This window comes from Barbus barbus (genome assembly GCF_936440315.1).
Source record: "Barbus barbus genome assembly, chromosome: 5".
NCBI classification, from domain to species: domain Eukaryota; kingdom Metazoa; phylum Chordata; class Actinopteri; order Cypriniformes; family Cyprinidae; genus Barbus; species Barbus barbus.
This window is the reverse complement of record NC_136733.1, coordinates 31,145,706-31,167,738: the sequence shown is the minus strand read 5'-3', so window position 1 is coordinate 31,167,738 and position 22,033 is coordinate 31,145,706. Positions and strand designations below refer to the sequence as shown.

General features: G+C 37.5%; 1 protein-coding gene and 1 pseudogene across 3 annotated transcripts; both read left to right on the top strand.

Moving 5' to 3' along the window:
* The first annotated feature begins 60 nt into the window (after positions 1-60).
* LOC306869491 (globoside alpha-1,3-N-acetylgalactosaminyltransferase 1-like) lies at positions 61-2,082 on the top strand (annotated as a pseudogene). Its single transcript has 3 exons — positions 61-75; positions 313-562; positions 1,837-2,082. The product of its transcript is annotated as a globoside alpha-1,3-N-acetylgalactosaminyltransferase 1-like (transcript).
* A 5,476-nt stretch (positions 2,083-7,558) lies between these two features.
* On the top strand, positions 7,559-17,609 carry LOC306870194 (globoside alpha-1,3-N-acetylgalactosaminyltransferase 1-like). 2 transcript variants are annotated; one of them, XM_079417310.1, is made up of 7 exons: positions 7,559-8,004; positions 9,967-10,002; positions 10,530-10,556; positions 12,095-12,142; positions 13,363-13,392; positions 13,496-13,633; positions 16,229-17,609. In XM_079417310.1, exons 1-7 carry the CDS (start codon positions 7,946-7,948, stop codon positions 16,917-16,919), a joined length of 1,029 nt encoding a protein of 342 aa, XP_079273436.1. In that variant the 5' UTR covers positions 7,559-7,945; the 3' UTR covers positions 16,920-17,609. The 2 variants fall into 2 exon arrangements, with proteins under 2 accessions (XP_079273436.1, XP_079273437.1); XM_079417311.1 differs by lacking the exon at positions 12,095-12,142 and having other exon boundaries at positions 7,714-8,004; positions 16,229-17,603.
* Positions 17,610-22,033: the final 4,424 nt, after the last annotated feature.

The window sequence follows — 22,033 nt, the reverse complement described above, 5'->3', positions numbered from 1 at the left end:
TTTTGGAACCTTAGTCAAGTTCAACAAATGTGTAAACCTCGAGACATAATGCATTTCACGATGTTAGACAATATGGTATGTGTTTATTTTATATATTAATGTACACACGTAAATTATGCAGCAGTACATATTATAAACATCCAGAAGATGACCTATTTAGACGTCCGTGGACGTCCAGAAAAGACGTGCATTTCACGGCCAGAAGACGTCGGTTCAACTTTCATTTCGGAACTATTTTTCAACCATAACGGGACGTGACGAAGGGACGTCTTTTCAACGGTCTTTACACGTCTCAATGTTTGCTGGGTGGAGAAACTGATTGAGTGTCGACTGTTGAATGAAGCCGACTACGTTTTCAGCCTTGATGTGGATTCAAAGTTCTATGAGCGATGGGGGGGCAGAGACTTTGGGTCGTCTTGTAGGTGCCATACATCCATGGTATTATAAAACCCATCACGAATGGTTCCCATATGAGTGTAGGCCCGAGTCTCAAGCGTACATTCCTTATTCTAAGGGTGATTATTATTATGGAGGAGCTGTGATCGGTGGCTTAGTGAAAGATGTATTCACCTTATTTTTCATGTAAACGCGGACGCCGCCATTTTCGAACTATAATGTGTCAGATTTCCGGTAAAGCACTTCCGCTAATATTAGTTGTATTGTGATTACGTAGTTTTGCGTTGACTGTGTAGATTTTACAGGCTAGTTAACTTTTAATATGGACTACAGAAAGACTGGCGTACTTTGCGCAGTTAGGGGGTGTCATAATAGCTGGTTCAAAGGTAAAAAATACCTGCAAGACATTTGTTTTGATCATAATCCACGCACAAGAGCTGAATGTGGATGTGGGGCACCCTATGATTTGCACGCACCTCCGAAGGGCGAAGAAGCTAATTTCAAGACCTTATATTACTTTTTTCTCCCTGTATATGCACACACACAAACACAAATCATAATGTCAAGATGCAATTTATTTTGATTCCCCCCCAACATACACTGAAAATGATACAGTTTAGCAGTGCTAGGTAAATAAACACCAATTCGTCACTTTTTCAAAACTCATGGAACAAAAGGAAACACATATTTAAGTTATTTTATAACTTATTTTGGATGCTATTAATCCGACCTAATGCTGCACAGCACAGTAATCAGTTTACGGATAAGGACCAAAAAATTTCATTACTAATTTAAAACTATCAACAAGTGCTTTCACAGATGAAAGAGATAAAACATGTCATCATTTACTGATCACTTACTGATATTTACTCACATTATTCCAATACTTTGAATACTTTCCTCAGCGGAACAAAAAAGGAGACATTATTCAGAATGTTAGCCACAGTCACCATTCACTTTCATTGCATATTTCACTGCATATTTTGTCCATGAAATGAATGGTGAATGAAGCTAACATTCTGAATGCACATTTGCGCCACTTTGACTTGCATTCACGTCTGCTTTTAAAAACACGAAATCGCTGTCTATTTCATGTACCAGCACTCGACCGACTTTTCCGCTGTGCAGGTAACGTAGCTACTGATATGCCTCCGTGCTTTTATAATTCCGCATCGAAGACCCGTCTACTCCGAGCGACAACACAAAAAAATTTAAAATGTCCTCATAAGTTATGGCAGGCCACTTTTTCATTTCATCCTCCCACTGTGTTATACACCGCGGGTGTGGTAAATATTTACCATCACGGCGTTTAACAGTGTTCTCTGTGTGTTCTCCCCACATCGCTCCTTACCTACAAGGTAGCGAAACGAAAGTCTAACACATTATAAGGAAGTACGTCATCGTATTTACTTCCGCGTTGCAAAATAAGGTGAATATCAGCTTGCTAAAACCTGCAGGGAACAGCTGGACATTGATGCAGCTAAATCCATTGAGGCAGCATGGCAGGAGGAGTCTCATTTGAACAAGAACTACCTTTATAACAAACCCAGTAAACTGCTTTCACCCGAGTATCTGTGGGATGACAGAAAATCTAAACCACAAGAGATTAAAAATCATGGTTTCTCTCAAATTAATAAAAACTACTATGAAGTTCGTCCAAACCCATGGCAGCTGTTAAAGGGATAGTTCACCCAAAAATGAAAAAGACCCCATGATTTACTCACCCTCAAGCCATCCTACAGTATGTGTGTATATGACTTTATTCTTTCAGACGAATACAATTGGAGTTATATTAAAAAATGTCCTGGTTCTTCCAAGCTTTATAATGGCAGTGAATGGCTGTTGAGATTTTGAAGCCCAATGAAGTGCATCCTTCCACCGTAGAAAGTACTCCAAATGGGGTGGCGGCACGAAAGAATGGCGTTCCAGCGGATGATGTAGGACATAGGCGTAGAGTAAGCTTCACCGAGAGTATGCAAGTCTTGTGAGAAGCAAGTTTTGTTTACCACAAAAGACAATAAATCTTCAGACATCCTTTTTTTTATACCTCTAATTTGTGACCGTTGTTTGGTTTTGCTCAACTGTGGCAGCATTTAAAGGAATTGTTCACCCCAAAAATTTAAATTCGCTGTTATTTATCCTCAGTAGAAGACTAAAAATTATTTTTAGCTGATTCCATGGTCCTTGTTGATTCATAATAATGCAGGTTATCAGGCACGTCACTTTGAGAGTCAAAAAAAGAAAAACAAACCAGATACAAAAACAAGAAATTAATCCCTACGACTCCTGACACTATATTGAGGTATTATGAAGTGAAATGATCATTCTGTGTAAGAAACTGAACATTATTTACATTTTTGTACCTGTAATCCATAACCTCAGACAAATGGTCCTGTGCTCTCGCGGCCGTAACCATTAAGTTTACAACATAAAGGGAGGACATTTGTGCATTCTTATAGATAAGATGTGTGTGGGAATTATTTTAGTGACTGTTTAAAGTTGTTTGCAAAATAATCCCTGACCCAGTTACATACAAACTGAATTACTTTGATTTAACTTGAATATTATGTGTCTACACCAGCCAGTGCGCATGTGCAGTCCTAATCGCGTGTCTCAGAACACTGACTGTTTCTAAAGGCAGCTAAAGTGACACAATGACTTTACCAATTAGCGACTGGCTTTTTTAATTAGAAGGCTATACTATATCTCTATGTTACAAATTGCACTTTCGCTCATTCAGAAGTAGCCTAATATTAGCCTACAGTTTTGTTAATTGATCTAATTCTGTCTCTCTGGAAAAGAGTGATCTGTGACATTGTATTATGTTGAATATGTTGAATGACAAAAAATGCCTTGTATTGGAACTTTTAAAAATGCTTAAAAGACTTTCCAGTATCAGAACAAATGGCAGTGTTATCCTCCTGCTCACGGGTGCTGTCATTTGGGGAAAACATGGAAATAATTTGTTTTATCTTGCAAAGATATGATTTCTTCTTCTGTTTCCCACACACATTTTTATGAAAATGGATATAGTACAGTTTTTTCTGGATTACAAATCGTGTTTTTTCATCTGAAACGTGCTGTAATTTCCAAGGTGATTTATATAAAGCAATCAAGGTCAAGCGCAAACGCACACATCAGGATTGGTGATGAATGAGAAAAGGCAAGTGAGTTTAAATTGTGCATATTCCAGCAACCACGTCACTAGTTCCAGTTTCGCTTTAAATATTCAAGGCTGGGTGTTTATAATATATGTTTATGGTGAATGCAACTATAATTTGTGTTTATTTTTTACTTATGTTTTCGTTCTTTTTTCTATTCTGAACACTGCTAAATTTACAGGACTTTTTGTGGAGTGTAGGGAATATAAAAACATGTTTCTAATGTTTGTAAACGTTTTGTTTATTTTACATTATTTCTGAATAAAATTATAAAATGTGTCTTATACATAGACTTGTACACCAATGCAACTTATCTGTGTGTCATAAAGTGCTCATAAAAATAGGTAGAGATGGTACAAGAAAAGAACTGCCATGTATGTACAAGTATACATAGTACAGTAGTAGGTGAGTGTCAATTTAGAATAAAAAAAAAAAGAAAATCAAACCTTCATTTGTCATAAACATTATGCGGCCCCTCACTTAATGTGGAAAATTTGATGTGGCCCTCGAGTCAAAAAGTTTGTCCACCCCTGCCATAGACAATGCATTGCGGGCAACTTTGACGGCTCGTAGCTCAGAGCGAGAATTTCATAGAAACTTGCGAATCACCACATTTGAAGAGGCTATCAAGCTGTGCAAGAACGTACCCCACAGTGGGGTATAAGTTGTACCCCTGGGGCACAAGAGCCCCCCAAAGTTGCCCCATTGACATACTATGGTGAGGGGCGGCCCATGAAACAGCACACGTTTTTGCTACTATGGTAATTTACATAGGGATTTTGCATTGAACATAATTCTGCATCACAATGTCATAGATACATGGGGGTGGGCTCATTTTACTCAGCCAACCAATCAGACTCTCAGGATCATTATAAAGCTGTGAAGCCACGCCCTAGCAACCATTTAGCTCACCCTAGCAACTGATCCCATAGGTTGCCATTATAAAAGCCCAGATGGACATCTTTGGATCACATTGTCATAGAGACATGGGGGTGGGCTAGTTTAACTCGGGGCAGCAAACAGCCAATCATGAATCACCATAGACACTTACTAGCCACGCCCTAGCAACACCCTAGCAACACCTCAGGTACCATAGCAAACTCCACAAGTACCCTAGCAACCACGTAGCAACACCTTAGCAACCACCCCAAGTACCTTAGCAACCACGTAGCAACACCTTAGCAACCACCCAGGTACCCTAGCAACCTTAGCAACCACCCCGGGTACCCTTGTGGGGGATAATTTGCACTTAATCTAAGGAAGACTGAGTGAGAAACAGGATCCTAGTCCCCCCACCCAATGCTTTTAGTCTTTGTACAAGAGTCGCTTGTATGTTGTGCCTATCGTGTTGCAATATATGAATACTCTAGATGTGGCGAGAAGAGCCTGCACCAGGGCACCTCCATCGGGGGGGCATTTAAATTTCTAGCGGGGGCACAAATCACGTTGTGTGTGTGTGTGGGGGGGGGATAGCATGCTCTGTGTCTCATTGTCTCATCGGGGGGGGGTAGATTGCACAGAGCGTGCAATCTGTGATTGCGTGCAGTTGCTGACGCTCGCGTGCAATCGCTTTCTTATGTGCGCTGTTTTATCGGTACTTTTGCTTTCAAAATCGATCGCATTCAGCAAGGAGGGGAGAGGATGTAAGAGGAGTGGGGGGGGGGGGGGGGGCACAGTAACTCGTTTGGGGGGGCACGGCCCGCGAGTGCCCTCCCTTGGCACCGACCCTGGTGGCGAGGTGGGCTTCAGGATTCATTTAGTACACGGCAGTAGGGGTGGGCGATATGGGAAAAATATCATATCACAATTTTTTTTTTAAATATCACGATGCACGATTTTATCACGATTCTTTGTCATGTTAGTTTTACTATTTTGGTTTTACAAGTTGTCTGAGCATTACAGCCAAACTAGAAAGACAAAGATGCATGGCAGATATTTAGGCCAAAGTGGGCGAAGATAAAAAAATCTTTGTCATTATTTTATCTTTCTTATTAAAAAATAAGAACAAAGATACACATTACAAATACACATAATATACAAATAAAACAAACAGTGCTTTATTTTCAGGTACAATAGGTGTATTTAGCAGGAGCATTCAATGAAACAAATATAAAAATAAAACACTACATAGACTGATTCCAAAAGCAACTGTGTATTAAAGTTTTTCAGTCAAGAATAATGAGTGATTTTTCTCTTTGCGTTTTGTTGTTTTGTTAACGTTAAATGAATAGTTCCCCCAAAAATAAATATTCTGTCATCTGTCAATTCTGTCATAATGTTTTATTTTTATACCATCAGTTGTTTTAAACCTGAATGAGTTTCTTTCTTCTGCTGAACATAAATGCTATTTTGAAGAAGGTGGAAAACCAATCAGTTGCTGGTCCTCAGTGACTTCCATAGGATTTTTCTTTCATACTATCAAAGTCATTGTAGACCAGCAACTGTTTGGTTACCCTCATTCTTCAAAATATCTTCTTTTGGGTTCAGCACACGAAATTAATAGAGGTTTGGGACAACATGTGAGTGAGTAAATAATGACAGAAATTACATTTTAGGGTGAACTATCCCTTTAATGACAGTCGACAGCACGTAGTGTCCTGTCTCTTTAAGACCTGCATGCATCTAATATACAGGACGCATCCGTTTCTCTCTTAACTATTTACTTTCATTTTAGAGATAACCAACTCAGTCTGTATGTAAACCTTGTGTGTTTTGACAGTATTAGCGCAAAAGATAAGTTAGTAGAGTAATCAGGCGCTGTTAGACAGGCTTTTTAATGCGCGTGCTTCGGGTGTTTGAGCTCAGAAAAAGCGCACGTCAGACCAGCGCGCGAATTAAACATTTAACCAGCAAGGTTTGTGTGCAAATAATGTACTTTTGCGATCGCGAATAAGTGCAGTGTCCTGTCAGAGTAACTCTACTGCTGTATGTCGTGTTGTACAGTACGTTATATAGAGACGGAGGCGCCAGAACTGTATTTGACAATGTGCGCTGTAGCGCGATACTACGATATTTCTTAAAAAGCAGATCGTGGAGACATTTTTATCGTCCACGATAAAAAATCGTCATATCGCACACTCCTACACGGCAGCCACCTGAAGTGCATGTATGTGCAGAAATTCAGGAATAAATGTAACTTAACTGTCAAAAACACACCCTCCCCAGATCTAACAGGCCAGGTAAGACACCCCCACTCCTTAGTATAAGCGACTCAAAGCAACAAACACTTTTGACTTCACCAATAAAATGTTTATGTAACTAAATTTCGATTGGTTTTGTTGCTTTATTTTACAAAAGGAGAGAATCAATTACAAGTTCAATCAATTTTGAATGAAATAAGTAAAAAAAATAAAAAGTACAAAATCAATAAATTTGTGTCAGTTTCAATTCAGTCTCAACCAACAAAATGGCAATCAGTGTCTTCTTTTTAACAACACAGTTCCACAAGTGCAATTTTACGTGGACATTTCAAAGTTGGTTCACTTCAAAGTTCACTTCAATTCTGTTCAAAAAGTTCAAAGTCCAATTCAAAAATAAGAAATCCAGGAAAAAGATGGAAAAAGTTAGACTCTGTCCATTCTCGTGCTCTAGTATCAAAAAGTTCACAAATGCACACAGAAGAAAGTATATGAACCCCTTTCCAGGAAAGCTCACTACTCAGCTCCAGGAACGATAGTTGTATTATTCAGCAGTTCAGTTCTGATTACTCACTGAGAGAAAACAGCAGTTTGCTTACCAGTGTTCAAGTAGAAAAAGAGAAAAATAGTGCACATCACTACTGGATGAGGTGTTGAATGACATCCCGTGAATGGCAGGGTAATGTCTCTTTACTCAATATCTCCCAGCTATTGTCCCCGTCTCCCCGAGATCCTGACAAAGGCAGCTTGATCTCACGCGACCGCAATCCCAGTTGAGAAGACAAACAATCTATCCAACGACTGTAACACCAGTCAAAATAAAAGTCTCCAAGTAATAGAATTTGTAGATCCCCTACACTATCTTATATGAAGTGGAGCACAGCCGCTAGCCTATGTTTCCCTAATTTATCTCAAATCTCTAGCCTGTCTTTTAATGTTGCTATAGCATTTGCTCACATATTCGAGCACACTGGGGTATAGTTTACAAAAACAAATGACTTGGGTGTGGCATGAGCGTTATCTGACCAGGTAGCCCACGTCATCCAGCCCTTCAGAGGTTTTATAAACACCAGGACACGTTTTGTGTAGAGCAGACGACGTCTCATAAAGAACTCTGCACTTTAACCCTTAATTAAACCGTGACAAAATGAAGACAGATTAAAGCCAGTTGTAGGCTACTAAGATCTCTCTTTCTTGCGGTCTATTTGACATTCAGTCCACGAAGTGAACAAGGACAAACACGGAGGAATAATGAAGTTTCAAAATGCTAACACTTTACTTCTTGTGTTTGTTGGCATCTCAGTTACCGGGTATGTATTTACTCTTTTGTAATTTGTAGCTGTTTTGGGCTACTGTTGTCTTTGTTTGGATCTTGAATTATTAAACTACAGTTGTATTGTTTTGAGTATTATTCAGCACTGAGTGTAATTGCTGAAAGTTCCTCACACTGTTAAAATGCATCAATCATTGCAAATTTTCTTATACCGTTAAACATCATGTGAAAACAGTAACTGTACAAGCCTGTCAGACATTTTTCTTGTCTAAGAAATATAAGCATAGGCGGCTACTTTTTCCGCATTCTGCTCAGTCTCTCTCACATCCGGGTGCGCACAGCTTTTTTTGTCGTGGGTTCATAGTGGCCTCGTTCTGTGCCTGCATTCAACTGCGCATGCGCTGTTGTAAGGCAACAAAGGATACAGGTGCGGCTACTGGGCATGCGCACATCAATACAGCGTATTTTTAAAGCAAAATGCCCTATTAAAATATATGAAATGGTTTATTTTATAAAATTAAAATTATTATGACTGATGTGAAGGGGGAGGAGAATACGTGCGTCAGATTTTTTGACAAGAAAGACAATCGCATAGGATACACACGCCCCTAATTTTTTGTGACATTTTGACAAATAAGTCACAATTTATGATTGACTATCATAATCCTTATCTAAAGACAATAACTGCATTATCATGATGCTACAACGAAATTTATCATGAATTGATTCTTACAACAAAAAAAAAAAATTGCTTCGTTATCCTTGACAAAATATTCTGTTATATATCCTGTATTTCAGGTTTTCAGTCTCATTGACCTTTGTGCAGTTGGTTGTGCTCATTGAATGGTTGTTTGAGTCTGCAGGTAGCTTAGACTGTTGTTGCCTAAACAACACCACACCATACACTGCTCCCCCTTTTAGAAAAGGGCTATTCTCCTCCATTATCTTATTATCCATTCCACTTCTCAAATTGCATGAGGTTCAAACTGTTAAAACAATGCAGGTAAATCCCTTTCTACTGGTGTTGCTTGGCATCTTACTAAGTGGGTATGCAATTCCTTTTTGAAATATGTAGGTTTTTATTCTTGTCTGTGGTGATTGGGACTGAAATGAATGGACCAGTTGAGAGGTAATTTCGAGTCCCTGGTGTGTGTCATCTCCCGAATTATCCTGTAAAACATCTCGCTCCCTCTCATTTAACTGTGCATTAAAAAAAAAAAAGCAGATCATATGGTATCAAGATGAGCTCATGCACATCGAAAATGAGATGTCTGGCATACTGGAACATTATACTGAAGGTTTTGTTGTGAAGAAAAAAAACTTGTTTCAGTATGGCCTTGATCCTATCGCAAACAGTTTTTCTTATTTACAGAGGTCTTGTAATTACTTGGAAGTGAAAGAGAGAATGTCAAATGTAAAATGAAACTTCTTACATTACTAACATGACAGATATACTGTCATGCCATCATCCGTCTTACCATTTTCATATTTTATCACTTTGGGTTTGTCCATTAGTTGACTGAATACAATCCACAGGTTAGACGCCATATTGAATTTTAGGCAGATGAAAACGATCCGTAGCTATAGTTTTTGCAATGACATGTACTGTGTAAAGGTCCTATACATCATGTAATTTTCACAACTCACAACTTTCAAAACTGTTTCATCAGCTGAACATTGAGTATGTTGTTTAACAATACTACAATACTTCTATCCCTAATAGCCTCATTTTCATTCCTGTCAAACATTTTATATGACGCTACACGACTAATAAGCAGTTAATTAAAATTCATATGAAAATGACTATATGGGAATAGATTTAACCCTTGGAAGCTTCTCTAAATGTGTGTGTTTGCTACAGTATTTGGGTGTGTAAGATCACTGTGTAACACTTCAAACTACTGCAACAGAATTTGCATTTATCTGTGCATTAAATTTGATACGTAAATGTGATCAGCTTCACTTTATCATTCATGTTCTGTTGTTGTGTTTCTCACAGATTAATTTTTTGGGTCTACAACTCTACCTCATTCGGGTAAGTTTTTTTTTTCTTTTTCAAATGTAACTACACTCATCAAAACAGTCTTAAGTAAATATTTATAAAACATAACCAGTTAGTAATTGCTTATTACTGTTCCTGGAAATAAATGGGATACTCCTGTAAAGGATTATTAAGTAATGCAATTATTGTGCAGACAAATTATTTTTATGATTTCACGCAGTTCATAACATGAGAATAAAAGACACTGTATATGACTAAAACTGTAAATGAATCAGTAACTATGTTAGCATGTTTGATTTGTTTGTTCGGTTCGAGTAAGTTCAGATTCAAAGTTATACATACAGACTTTTTAAACTTTAAGCTCACTTTCACTTGGCTAATACTTTGTAAAGGCAGCATGCATGCTTTAAATAGATCATATATATATATATATATATATATATATATATATATATATATATATATATATATATATATATATATATATATATATATATATATATAAAATAAACAAATAAGGGATGCAGTGTTTTTGTATTGTAACTTTATCTCTGTTTCAGATATAAAGAGATAAGAACATGTATCAAGTAAGTACTGTCACTGCTCATGCACTCACTCAAAACATACACCCATACACAGACATACTGTACAAAATCCGTCTTTCGGATGAAACACTACACCGAGGTCCTGACTCTCTGTGGTCATTAAAAGGCCCAGGATGTCCTGGGACTAGAGTAGGGGTGTAAACCCAGGATCCTGGCCAAATTTGCCCATTGGCCTCTGTCCAACATCATGGCCTCCTAATCATCCCCATATTCTGATTGGCTTCATCACTCTGTCTACTCTCCACCTGTAGCTGGTGTGCGGTGGGCATTCTGGCGCAATATGGCTGCCCCCCCCATGTAAAGCATTTTGAGTGCCCAGAAAAGCGTTATATAAATGTAAGGATTTATTATTATTATTATTAAATCATTCACGGAAGCACGCATATACATTTATGTATATACTGTACACTCAAACAGTACAGTGAGTTCAAACTATTCAAAAATATTTTACGAATGCTTTGGTACAGGATGCTCTTAAACATGAATGGAGATAGTAAATAGCTATACAGTACTAGAAATTGGTAACCTGCTTTCCTGATTGAAGAACACACAAAATATAGATTTTTTTCTGTGTAAAGGTGTGAACATTATTTTAATAAAAGGGAACCATACTTTCCCATCTTAATAGCAAATTGACTTGTGGGGATTTAAAGAGTTAGAAATATATTGAGTTGTATTTAACCCATAAAATTCAATGACTGTAGTACTACTGCATATACTCTGTAAACATACAAATACACTCACATACTTGCAGATGTCTACAAATAATTTGGACCATAGAGGTTTACCATTGCCCACAGTTAATAAGGTAGATTACACGTTAGTTGTTATGTGTGTAGGGGAATAACAGTTAAAACCCATCGACCAGGTATGATGAACAAAAACCAGGAGTCAGTATGTGATTAATTAAAGAAATTTACTGAAGAAATAGTTTGCAGTTTCATCCACAGAAGACAGCTTCAACACTCGCACGGAGTTCGCAGGCCGACCTGCTTCTCTCTGCTACCTCTCTCCAAAGACGTATATCTGATACGCTGGACATCAGCAGCGGAACATTTGTCCCTCTACAGACAGATACTAACACACATATGCAGAGAAACACTTATCTTACCTCAAGGTTGCCTCAGCCCTAAACCTTACCGGGCATGGTTACACACACAACGAGAGCAGCTTCTTAGAGAGGAAAAGGCAGACTAAAGCCATATTCAACTTATTCTCTAACATGCATAAATGTAACTTTGATTAATAATTATTCAAGCAATATTATAACATATTATTATGAAGGCCATTGTAGATCTGCGATCCACTCCTTCATGTGTTAGTAGCTCCGTCGCACATACATGTTCTTTTTGTCTTGCAACTGCACACATTTTTTGCAATTGCTAATGGTGCTTTACTGTGAAGTCAGAGTTCTGTTGACAAATAAACATGTTAATAGAAACATGCAAACCAACAAACACAACAAAAGTTTTAATATTAGAGAACACAGCTATTCACCAATTCTTTATCCTATTTCTTAGCCTAACAAAAGAGCACCAGGAAAACTCGAAATTGCAATCACCACAAGGGTGAGTACAAACACATTCTTCAACAGTTTTGCTCTAATATATTGCGACTTGTTGGAGTTTTCACAGTAAACCACAGCTCGTCTGTATGGTGCCCCACCATATAGTTATCCACTAGAAAGACCTCAATATGAACTGAATGCTTCAGCTATGTGTGTTAGTCTATATCAGGTCAGTAACTAGTTGGCGTGTCTGTTCTTCCTTAACAAGGCATATGAGGAGTAGCTTATTAAATAAAGTATAATTCTATGTGTGTATCGTGTCTGTCAATCAACATTAGAGTACCACGCTCAGGCTCAATTACGCAAGGACACCAGATTTCTGCTATGCGTGTCTGGATGTGTTCAGCGATTAGAATATAAAGTTTTATCCTAAATAAGTGCTAAGACCCAGAATCTTCCCTATACTTCTGCAGCAAGTGCATGCAGTGAAGAGGGAAAAGGATTTTATTCAGAAACCATTTTTATTTTCTTTGGCAGAAGTCCTTAAACTACTGGTTGCATTACAACAAAAGAAAATAAGATTACAAAGGAATCTATCTGTGTAATGTAATTAGCATCTTTAAATATTTTTAATTTCTTTTTCTATATTTCTTTTTAATTTGTCATTCAAAACATTTCTTTGGATTGCTATAGTTCTTACCCTGATTAACATCATAAAGTACGCAGTTGTGTAGCTTTTGTCTTCTTGTCAGATTTTCCAGAGATTATTTTTTGCTTTCAATCAAGGTTTGTAATGTTGTGATTCAAATTGTTGCTGGTTGGTTTGGTTCGGTTCATGACTTATAACTTTTTATAATAAATGGGAAAAAATGATCTGATACCTAGGCTTCTAAAAGAAGGGGAAGGGCACTATAAGATATAGAAGAAATGCAAATCCCATTGCTATTTTAAATGAGCCACTACAAGGTGTGTCTGGAATGAGTAACCCTGAGGTAGTGAATGATAATACTAGAAAGAGCTTTAAACGTTGTCAGTGGATTGTCTGACTGAAAGCAGATGTTGACAGGTAACCAGTAAGATTGGTAGAGTTTGGGTGTGATGTGTTGCAGACATTTCACTTAAAGTCAGTAAGTTAAGAAAGATCCATGTTCAGCCCACAGTAAGACACGCCATCCACAGATGTTTGAAAAGGTCAAAACAGTTTAGAATAATGACAAATCGCAAGATGAATGCAATGCATCACAATTGATTATTTTACACTGTTATAATTTTATTGTACAGGCTTTCATACAAACAGCCTGGTGTAGTTGGGTAAGAACACACTTATTTAACCTTTTTATATTATTTATTAATGATGTTTTAATGCTACTTTGCATTTCATGCACATGTATGTTTATTTGCTCATTTAAAACAGCCCCGATGGCAAAGTTACTGCCGTGACACCATGGTTGGCCCCAATTGTATGGGAAGGAACTTTTGATTCATTCCTGATTGATTCAATCTACAAACAACAAAACATCACCATTGCAACTACAGTCTTCGCTCTTGGAAAGTGAGTTGTTTTCTCTCTCTTCCTCTGATCTTCATCGGCTTTGAATTTAATTGTAAGAGTCAGAAAATTAACAAACATGACTGACATAGCACATTTTCAGTTTGTTTTACTGTTGTTTTTTCTGTGACGTACAGTGAGAGGAAAAAAAGTCTAGTTTTTCTGGCCATCTTCAGTTTCTCCACTAACCCTGCATGCCAAGCTGTTTATCTAGTGTAGTGACAGATCCTGCTCCTGTAGTTTAGCTCCAGCTTGACACACCTGAACCAGCTCATCAAGATCATCAGGATCACTAGAAACTCTGGGTGCATTTTGCTTTGCTTATAGACAGACACTCGTGAACACTGCATAAAAAATTCATACAAAAAACAAATAAATCAGCACCATAGCAGATTCATGGCGTGATCAAGGGCTCAGGGCAATCCATTAAAACTGATTAAAACCCATTATACAGGCTTCACCAGCAGTGGGGCACAAGGTGCAGAGAAGTTAGCAAGGCAAATGCTTAAAATTTTAATTTCGAACACAGTCTTAGTGTTCTGAGAGTTTCTTAGTTTTGTTAGTCAGACTTCTAATTTGCGTATGTTCTGTTTCCTGTTGTTTCCTCGTCTGGGTGCGGTTTCCTGTGTTTTTTTCTGGATGTAACTTTCAAAGTAGCCATAGCAACATATTCTCTGAACAAACCTACTTTTAAATTTTTAGCATCAAAAAAAACAATAATTATTGTTCACAATAATAAAAGCATTTTGAAGATTAAAAAAAGATTGCACAACCCCGCCAGTGATGGGGACTCGAGTTTGAGACTCGGACTCGAGTGCGACTTAAGTCGCACACACAGTGACTTCAGACTCGACTTGAGACTCGACCTTGAAAGACTTCAGACTCGACTCGGACTCGAGCTGCGGGACTCGTGAGCAATGTTTATTTTTAGGAAACAAATGATGAGCTCGCTGTTATTCCCCTCCCTCCGTTACCTATAACCTGCCCATGTAACACGTGACGTACTACGTATCTGCTGCGCGCGGCGCGGCCACACTTTTTAAAAAAAAAATTATTTTAGGCGCGGCCGCCATACATTAGAGGACAACGAACAAACATGTCGACTGCTGTGCCATTCATCGTTAGCTTTGGATTTAAGGATAGATTATACAGTTGGTACATTAGTAAAACCATTACGCCTATGGAGAGTCACGTAAACCACATATCCAAGTGAGTGTGTGTGTGTGTGTGTGTGTGCGTGTGCTTGCGCTTGCGTGTGAGAGAGTGTGTGACCAGTGTGGTCATTGAAAATTTGTTCAGATATATATTCTTCACAGAAAATGAGCCAAGGCCAATGAGTCTGAGTTTGAAAAAATAATTAATCGTATAATTTTTCTCTTGATAAAAAATTAAAACGGGTCCTACAGATCCGAACACCATTCAAGGGTTAATTGCCAAACTTGTGGTGGTCGATTAACGTAATCATTTACGTGCCGCTGGCTTCCATCACGTTAATTAACGTTGTCTGCAAACAGGTTACAGGATTATTGTTGATCATGTAACATTACACTGGTTTGAGAGTTTGGGATGTGTTGACTTACAGTAGTTTATAAACTATGATTAGTTGCATTTTCATTGCCATTTAAGTGAAATTATTGAACTTAAATATACAAGCTTGATAAAAATGATCATTCTAAAGAAAATTTCAGATGGCTTTTGCATCTGAACTCTTCATATATTTCACATTGTTTGGTTTGTTGCAATAGTGTTTTGCATTTAGCTACAATGTGATGTTTGACCATATTAAGTCTTTCTTAATTTTTGGTCTGTACTGTACTGTGTGTTCATGCTACAAGTTAAAATACAGATAATATTAACTTAAAAGTAAAGCATTCTTGGTGTTTTTGTCATGTTGCAATAGCCTGTTTACACTGATTATATATAAAAATCAAAGCTGATACTGTATGCTAATAGATAAAGGAGTCATAATAACATATTACATGCTTTCAATTCCTTATATATAGCTATGCAGTGTTGGATGGGTCGCTGTACGTGATGCAACACTTATTATAACCAGAGACTTAATATAATAAAGAGACTTGAGACTTGACTTGGACTCTAGCTCAGAGACTTGAGACTTGACTTGGACTCTAGCTCAGAGACTTGAGACTTGACTTGGACTCTAGCTCAAAGACTTGAGACTTGACTTGGACTCTAGCTCAGAGACTTGTGAGCATCTCTGCAACCCCCCCAGTACACTTGATATGATAAGCATTAAAAAAAGTGGTGATGTTTTGGGAACTGATGATGACCATGAGCAAGAATTGATAACTAATAAGCTATCCCTGCTTTCTCAAATATCCTGCTTTTCCTCATGTTTCTCATCCCGATATTGCAACAGGTAGATGTGTTCGAACTAAACTCTGCAGGAAGGTGGCCCTTCAGGAGCAGAATTTGACATCGCTGATCTAATGTTTTGTATGGTCTCAAATGTACAGCATATCGAAGCTTGCCTTACAGCCTCCTTATGGTGAATACATTGCCAAAAGGGGGAAAAAAACGAAGGTTTTTCCGTTTAATTCATTACTTTACATTTCAGCCCCTCTATTTTTCCCCCAGATACACGCTGTTTCTTAAAGATTTCCTGGAGTCTGCAGAGCAAAATTACTTTGTTGGATTTCGTGTGCATTATTACCTGTTCACCGATCATCCAGAACAGGTTCCTGCAGTGACACTGGGTGAAGGTCGTCAACTGACAGTGTTGACAGTGGCTAGTTCTAACAGATGGCAGGAGATCACTTTGCGCAGGATGGAAAAGCTGGAGAAACTGATCAAAAGTCGATTGGTCCATGAAGCCGACTATGTTTTCAGTCTTGATGTGGACACAAAGTTCTACGGGCAATGGGGAGCAGAGTCTTTGGGTCGTCTTGTAGGTGTGATACATCCTGGTTACTATCAAACACAACGTGAACATTTCCCATATGAGCGCAGGCCCGAGTCTCAAGCGTACATTCCTGTTGCTGAGGGTGATTATTATTATGGAGGAGCTGTGATTGGTGGCTTAGTGAAAGATGTACATGAGGTTGCTAAAACCTGCAGGGAACAGCTGGACATTGATGCAGCTAAATCCATTGAGGCGGCATGGCAGGAGGAGTCTCATTTGAACAAGTACTTCCTGTATAACAAACCCAGCAAGGTGCTTTCACCAGAATACCTGTGGCAGGACTTCAAAGCTCACACAAACGAAGTCAAAATCATTCGCTTTTCTCAAGTTATTAAAAACTATGCGGCGGTTCGTCCAAACCCATAATAGCTGTTAACTGAAACATACATATTTATGCACTTTACATGTAATTTGTATGAAAACACCTGCCAGGCATGCATGCAAATGTAACATGTTCTTGACTAACAAAACCTGTGGCCAAATATTTTTTCCTCAGGTACTGTATACATCAAGATTTGTACTGCTTCTCTCAAAGGTTATTTGGATGAAATGCATAACATTGCAGGAAAATTGTAAATGGAATCAATGAAAGATAAATCAGTTGTTGTTATCTTATTGTAAATCTTTATTGTTATACGTCAACAGCATTAATGGATTATCAGATTTACCCCCCCCCCCCCCCCCCCCACTCTGCCATAAAGAGTAGCCTACTGATCCCAAATGCTGGTTCATACTCATTTATCAAAAACGAAAGAGAAGGCAAAGAAAAGGTGATTTGCGCATCAAAAACCAACAATGCTGAAAGATTTGAATGTTTTACTTTAACTCAAAATAAACATGATCTAACGTTGGAAGTGAAGTAGCACTGCATGGGAGTGTCTTGTTGTATATAACAAATTCTGAATATTTTGTATATGTGGGAGAGATCGTTTCACATTTATTCTCATTTTCGTCACCCTGGATTTTGGTCATGTGTGTTCTGTCATGTATGTTTTATAACCCTTATGTTGTTCTAACCAAACTCTTGGTGTTAAAATAAAATCACAACAACAACTGTTTGGACTTAAATTCCTGACAGATAAAACGCTGTGGTGGCTGAGAGAGCTCAATCCGCTACAAATTAATAGTTTATCCATGGTATTTATACAACTGTGGTTATACAAATGGTTATAGTAATTGGTTGTGTTGCAAGTATTTGCAGCACGTGTCAGTATTTGGTCGCATTGCGAGTATTTGCAGCATGTTTCTGTTTAAATTTAATATTTGCTCAAGTCAATATTTACTTTTAATATCCTCACTCGCACTACATCAAGCAAGGCATCTATAATGCAGACAGACATGAAATTAAAGTAAAACCATATGGCTCGTGTGTCTTTCTATGAGCTCTATGTACATGTTTGAAGACATTTATGATTCCCTTTATTCAAAGTATGATAGCATTGTAAATTTGAAAAGAAAAAAGGTCACAGTTTGTTAATTTGTTTTATCTAGTTGAACTTACTTTGATTGAATTTCCATGACATTTCCAAAAGAGCAATAAAAACTGATCAGCTTTCACAGAAATCACATTCTCAGCACATAGAGACTCTTTCACCTAGATATCACACTATAGAGACGGTGTCTGTTCCCCGAACAAGAAAATACAGAAAACATCCAAACCAAATTAAGAGTAACAATCTAATTGATGTTCAACAAATAAAAAATGTTTACAATACAGAGAAACAATTTATAAAACTTTGCTTACTGAATATCAGGTGCCTTTCTACAAAAGCACTTTTTGTAAATGATTTGATCAATGATCATAACTTAGATTTGCTCTGTTTGACAGAAACATGGCTAAAACCAGATGAATACATTACTTTAGATGAATCCACCCCCCAAGATTACTGCTATAAAAATGAGCCACACCCAAAAGGTAAAGGGGGAGGTGTTGCTACAATTTATAGCAATATTCTCACTATTTCTCAGAGGGCAGGCTTTAAGTATAACTCGTTTGAAGTTATGGTGCTGCGTATAACATCATCAAGAGAAACACGTGTTAGTGATAAATCCCCTGTGATGTTTGTACTGGCTACTGTATACAGGCCATCAGGGCACCATACAAACTTTATTAAAGAATTTTCTGATTTTCTCTCTGAGTTAGTACTGGCTGCAGATAAAGTCATAAATGTTGGCGATTTTAATATCTATGTCGATAATGAAAAAGATGCATTAGGATCAGCATTCATAGACATTCTGAACTCTATTGGGGTTGGGGTTAGACAACACGTTTCAGGACCTACTCATTGTCAAAATCATATTCTAGATGTCACATGGAATTGATGTTAGTGGTGTTGAAATTCTGCAGCAAAGCGACGATATCTCAGATCATTATCTAGTCTTGTGTAAACTCCATATAGCTAAAACTGTAAATTCTACTCCTTGTTACAAGTAAGAAGCATCACTTCTACCACAAAAGATTGCTTTGTAAGTAATCTTCCTGATTTATCTCAATTCTTCAGCATATCCAATAGCTCAGAACAACTTGATGTAACAGAAACTATGGACTCTCTCTTTTCTAGCACTTTAGATACAGTTGGTCCTTAACGCTTAAGGAAGATCAAAGAAAACAGTCTGACTCTGTGGTATAATGAGCACACTCGCACCCTAAAGAGAGCAGCCTGGAAAATGGAGTGCAGCTGGAGGAAAACAAAACTAGAGGTATTTAGTATAGCTTGGCGGGAATGTACCCTATCCTACAGAAAAGCATTAAAAACTGCTAGATCTGATTACTTTTCGTCTCTTCTAGAAGAAAACAAACAAAACCCCCGGTTATTATTCAATACAGTGGTTAAATTAACGAAAAATAAAGCATCAACATATATCTATAGATGCACTATAGATCCCCTGAGGAACAATTCCACTCATTCTCTACTATAGGAGAGGAAGAATTGTATAAACTTGTTAAATCATCTAAACCAACAACATGTATGTAAGCTCCTAAAAGAGGTGCTTCCAGAAGTAATAGATCCTCTTCTGAATATTATTAACTCATCATTGTCATTAGGATATGTCCCAAAAACCTTCAAATTGGCTGTAATTAAGCCTCTCATTAAAAAAACCACAACTTGACCCCAAAGATCTAGTTAATTACAGACCCATCTCAAATCTCCCTTTTCTGTCAAAGATACTAGAAAAGGTAGTATCCTCACAATTATATTCTTTCTTAGAAAAAAATGGTATCTGTGAGGAATTCCAGTCAGGATTTAGACCGTATCATAGTACTGAGATTGCTCTCATTAGAGTTACAAATGACCTGCTTCTATCATCTGATCGTGGTTGTATCTCTGTTATTAGTTCTACTGGATCTTAGCGCGGCGTTCAACACTATCGACCACAACATTCTTTTGAATAGACGGTATATATATCGGTTTCTTTCTTTCTTTCTTTTTTTTGCCTAATCAAAAAAGCATAACCAGACATTTAGGTGAAAATGACTTCTCAAATCATTTACTCCACTTGCCATGTTAATCTGCCAGCCTTCATTTCCTCTTATATGTATTGTATTTTATGTATATATGTACACGTTCTTCACGACTTGAATTGTTGAAGACATTTGTGCTTCACCTAACAAACTTCTCATGAAAGTGCCTTTAAATAGCACGCCAAATAAAAACAAAAACTGGTGGTATTGATACGCAAAAATCGACTTTGGTGTGTATATGCCAAAAAAAAAAAAAATAAATAAATGATATTTTGTATATATATAATTTTTTTTTTTTTTTTTTTTTTTTTTTTTTTTTGTGAGAGTGTTCCTCAAACAGGTCAGATAAGTATATCAAGGTTGTGTCAGAGTTTCAATAAGTTCCTTGTTCTCATATTTTAACCCTGGTGTAACTTTTTTTGTTTTCTTCTTTTCCTCTATTCTTTTAGGGCACGTGTTTTTCAGTCTATTATCTCCAAATCTGGGTGGTGGTGTGAGAGACCCGGGTTCGAATCCACTGTGAGACACCAATGTGTCCCTGAGCAAGACACTTAACCCCCTAGTTGCTCCAGAGGCGTGCGACCTCTGACATATATAGCAATTGTAAGTCGCTTTGGATAAAAGCGTCAGCTAAATGTAAATGCAAAACTTTTCTTCCCATTGTTGATATTTGAGCTGAGGTTGGTTTTACTGTCATAAGCCAGGTTCATTTCTGAGTCAATTCACACATTTTTATTTATCGCTTTTATTTTGTTTACTACATCTAATGAGTTCCAGATCTCAAACAAGTATTCATGAGATTCACATTTTACATGCTCAAATACACAACATTAATCAGGATAATTCTGTCCTTGTGAGTCCTTTGAAAGGTTTCAGGCTTGTTATAATGTTCTCATCAATCTGGCTTTGGAAGTATTATTTTAATTTTTTTGTATTTTGAGTTTCATTTGCTGTGCTCACCCAATACAGAGCCCCACCCTAATGTATCTAATTGACTTGGAAATGTCCCTCTCACCATGACAACACACTAAATCTCTCTTGCTTTATTCCTCTTGCTTACGCTTCAGTCTTTAACTTCACATCAATGTGGACACAAGTATTCCAGGAATAATGATGTTCCGTCAGAGTTTTCTCCTCGTTCTTGCGTTCTTTGGGATGGTAATGTGTGGGTATGTAATTACTCTTCAGCAATATTAGATAGTTTGTGAATTGATGTGACAATAATGCAGTATCAATGACCCCTTAATTGTCTAGAAGCAGCAGAGTCATTTCTCAGAAGCTGGTAACATTACCACTGCTTGACTTGGGGCCAGGATAAAGTATTTAGCATTTTTATATATACCTTTATTTAACCAGGAAAAGACTCACTGAGATCTGAAAATCTCTTTTGCAGGAGTGTCCTGGCCAAGATAGGCAGCCGAGTTTGCATATACAATTAAACAACATATTTACGACAAACATTACAAACCCCACATATAACCAGTTAAATATAATTACACACCATTAAGTTGCTCTCTATATTACATAAGGACTCAAAATAATTATAAGACACCAAGTTTTGTAACTTCATCTCCTTTTGGAGAAGGTTCCAATCTGAGGTGGCAGCATATTTAAAAGAGGTTTTACCAAGCTCAGTTCTGACAAAGGGCACAGAGATATTATAATTTGATTGAGAACGTAATGAATGATTTCCAAACAAAGTCCTTTGTATAAAACAACAGAGATAATTTGGCAAATGACCCAAAATTGCCTTATATCTCAACAAGTGCCAATGCATATTTCTCCGAATTCTCAAAGAAGGCCATGAAACTTTCATACAATTCACAGTGATGTGTTAAAAATTTACAATCAGTTATAAATCTCAGAGCACCATGGTACAAAGCATCCAAGGAAGAAAGATAAGAGAATAATCGAGAATTGGTAGAAATGTAGCAGACACTAATTTTTTCCTCAGCTTAAATGGGAAACATGACTTATTTCTGAAGTAAAACCCTAACTTCTTTAATTTTTTTACTCA

Bases quoted from the DNA above. Each gene is read 5' to 3' on its own strand.
- LOC306870194 (XM_079417310.1), top strand. From the start codon at position 7,946: ATGAAGTTTCAAAATGCTAACACTTTACTTCTTGTGTTTGTTGGCATC. The intron at 10,003-10,529 runs GTAAGTTTTTTT...TCTCTGTTTCAG, and splicing joins TACAACTCTACCTCATTCGG to ATATAAAGAGATAAGAACAT. The intron at 10,557-12,094 runs GTAAGTACTGTC...CCTATTTCTTAG, and splicing joins GAGATAAGAACATGTATCAA to CCTAACAAAAGAGCACCAGG.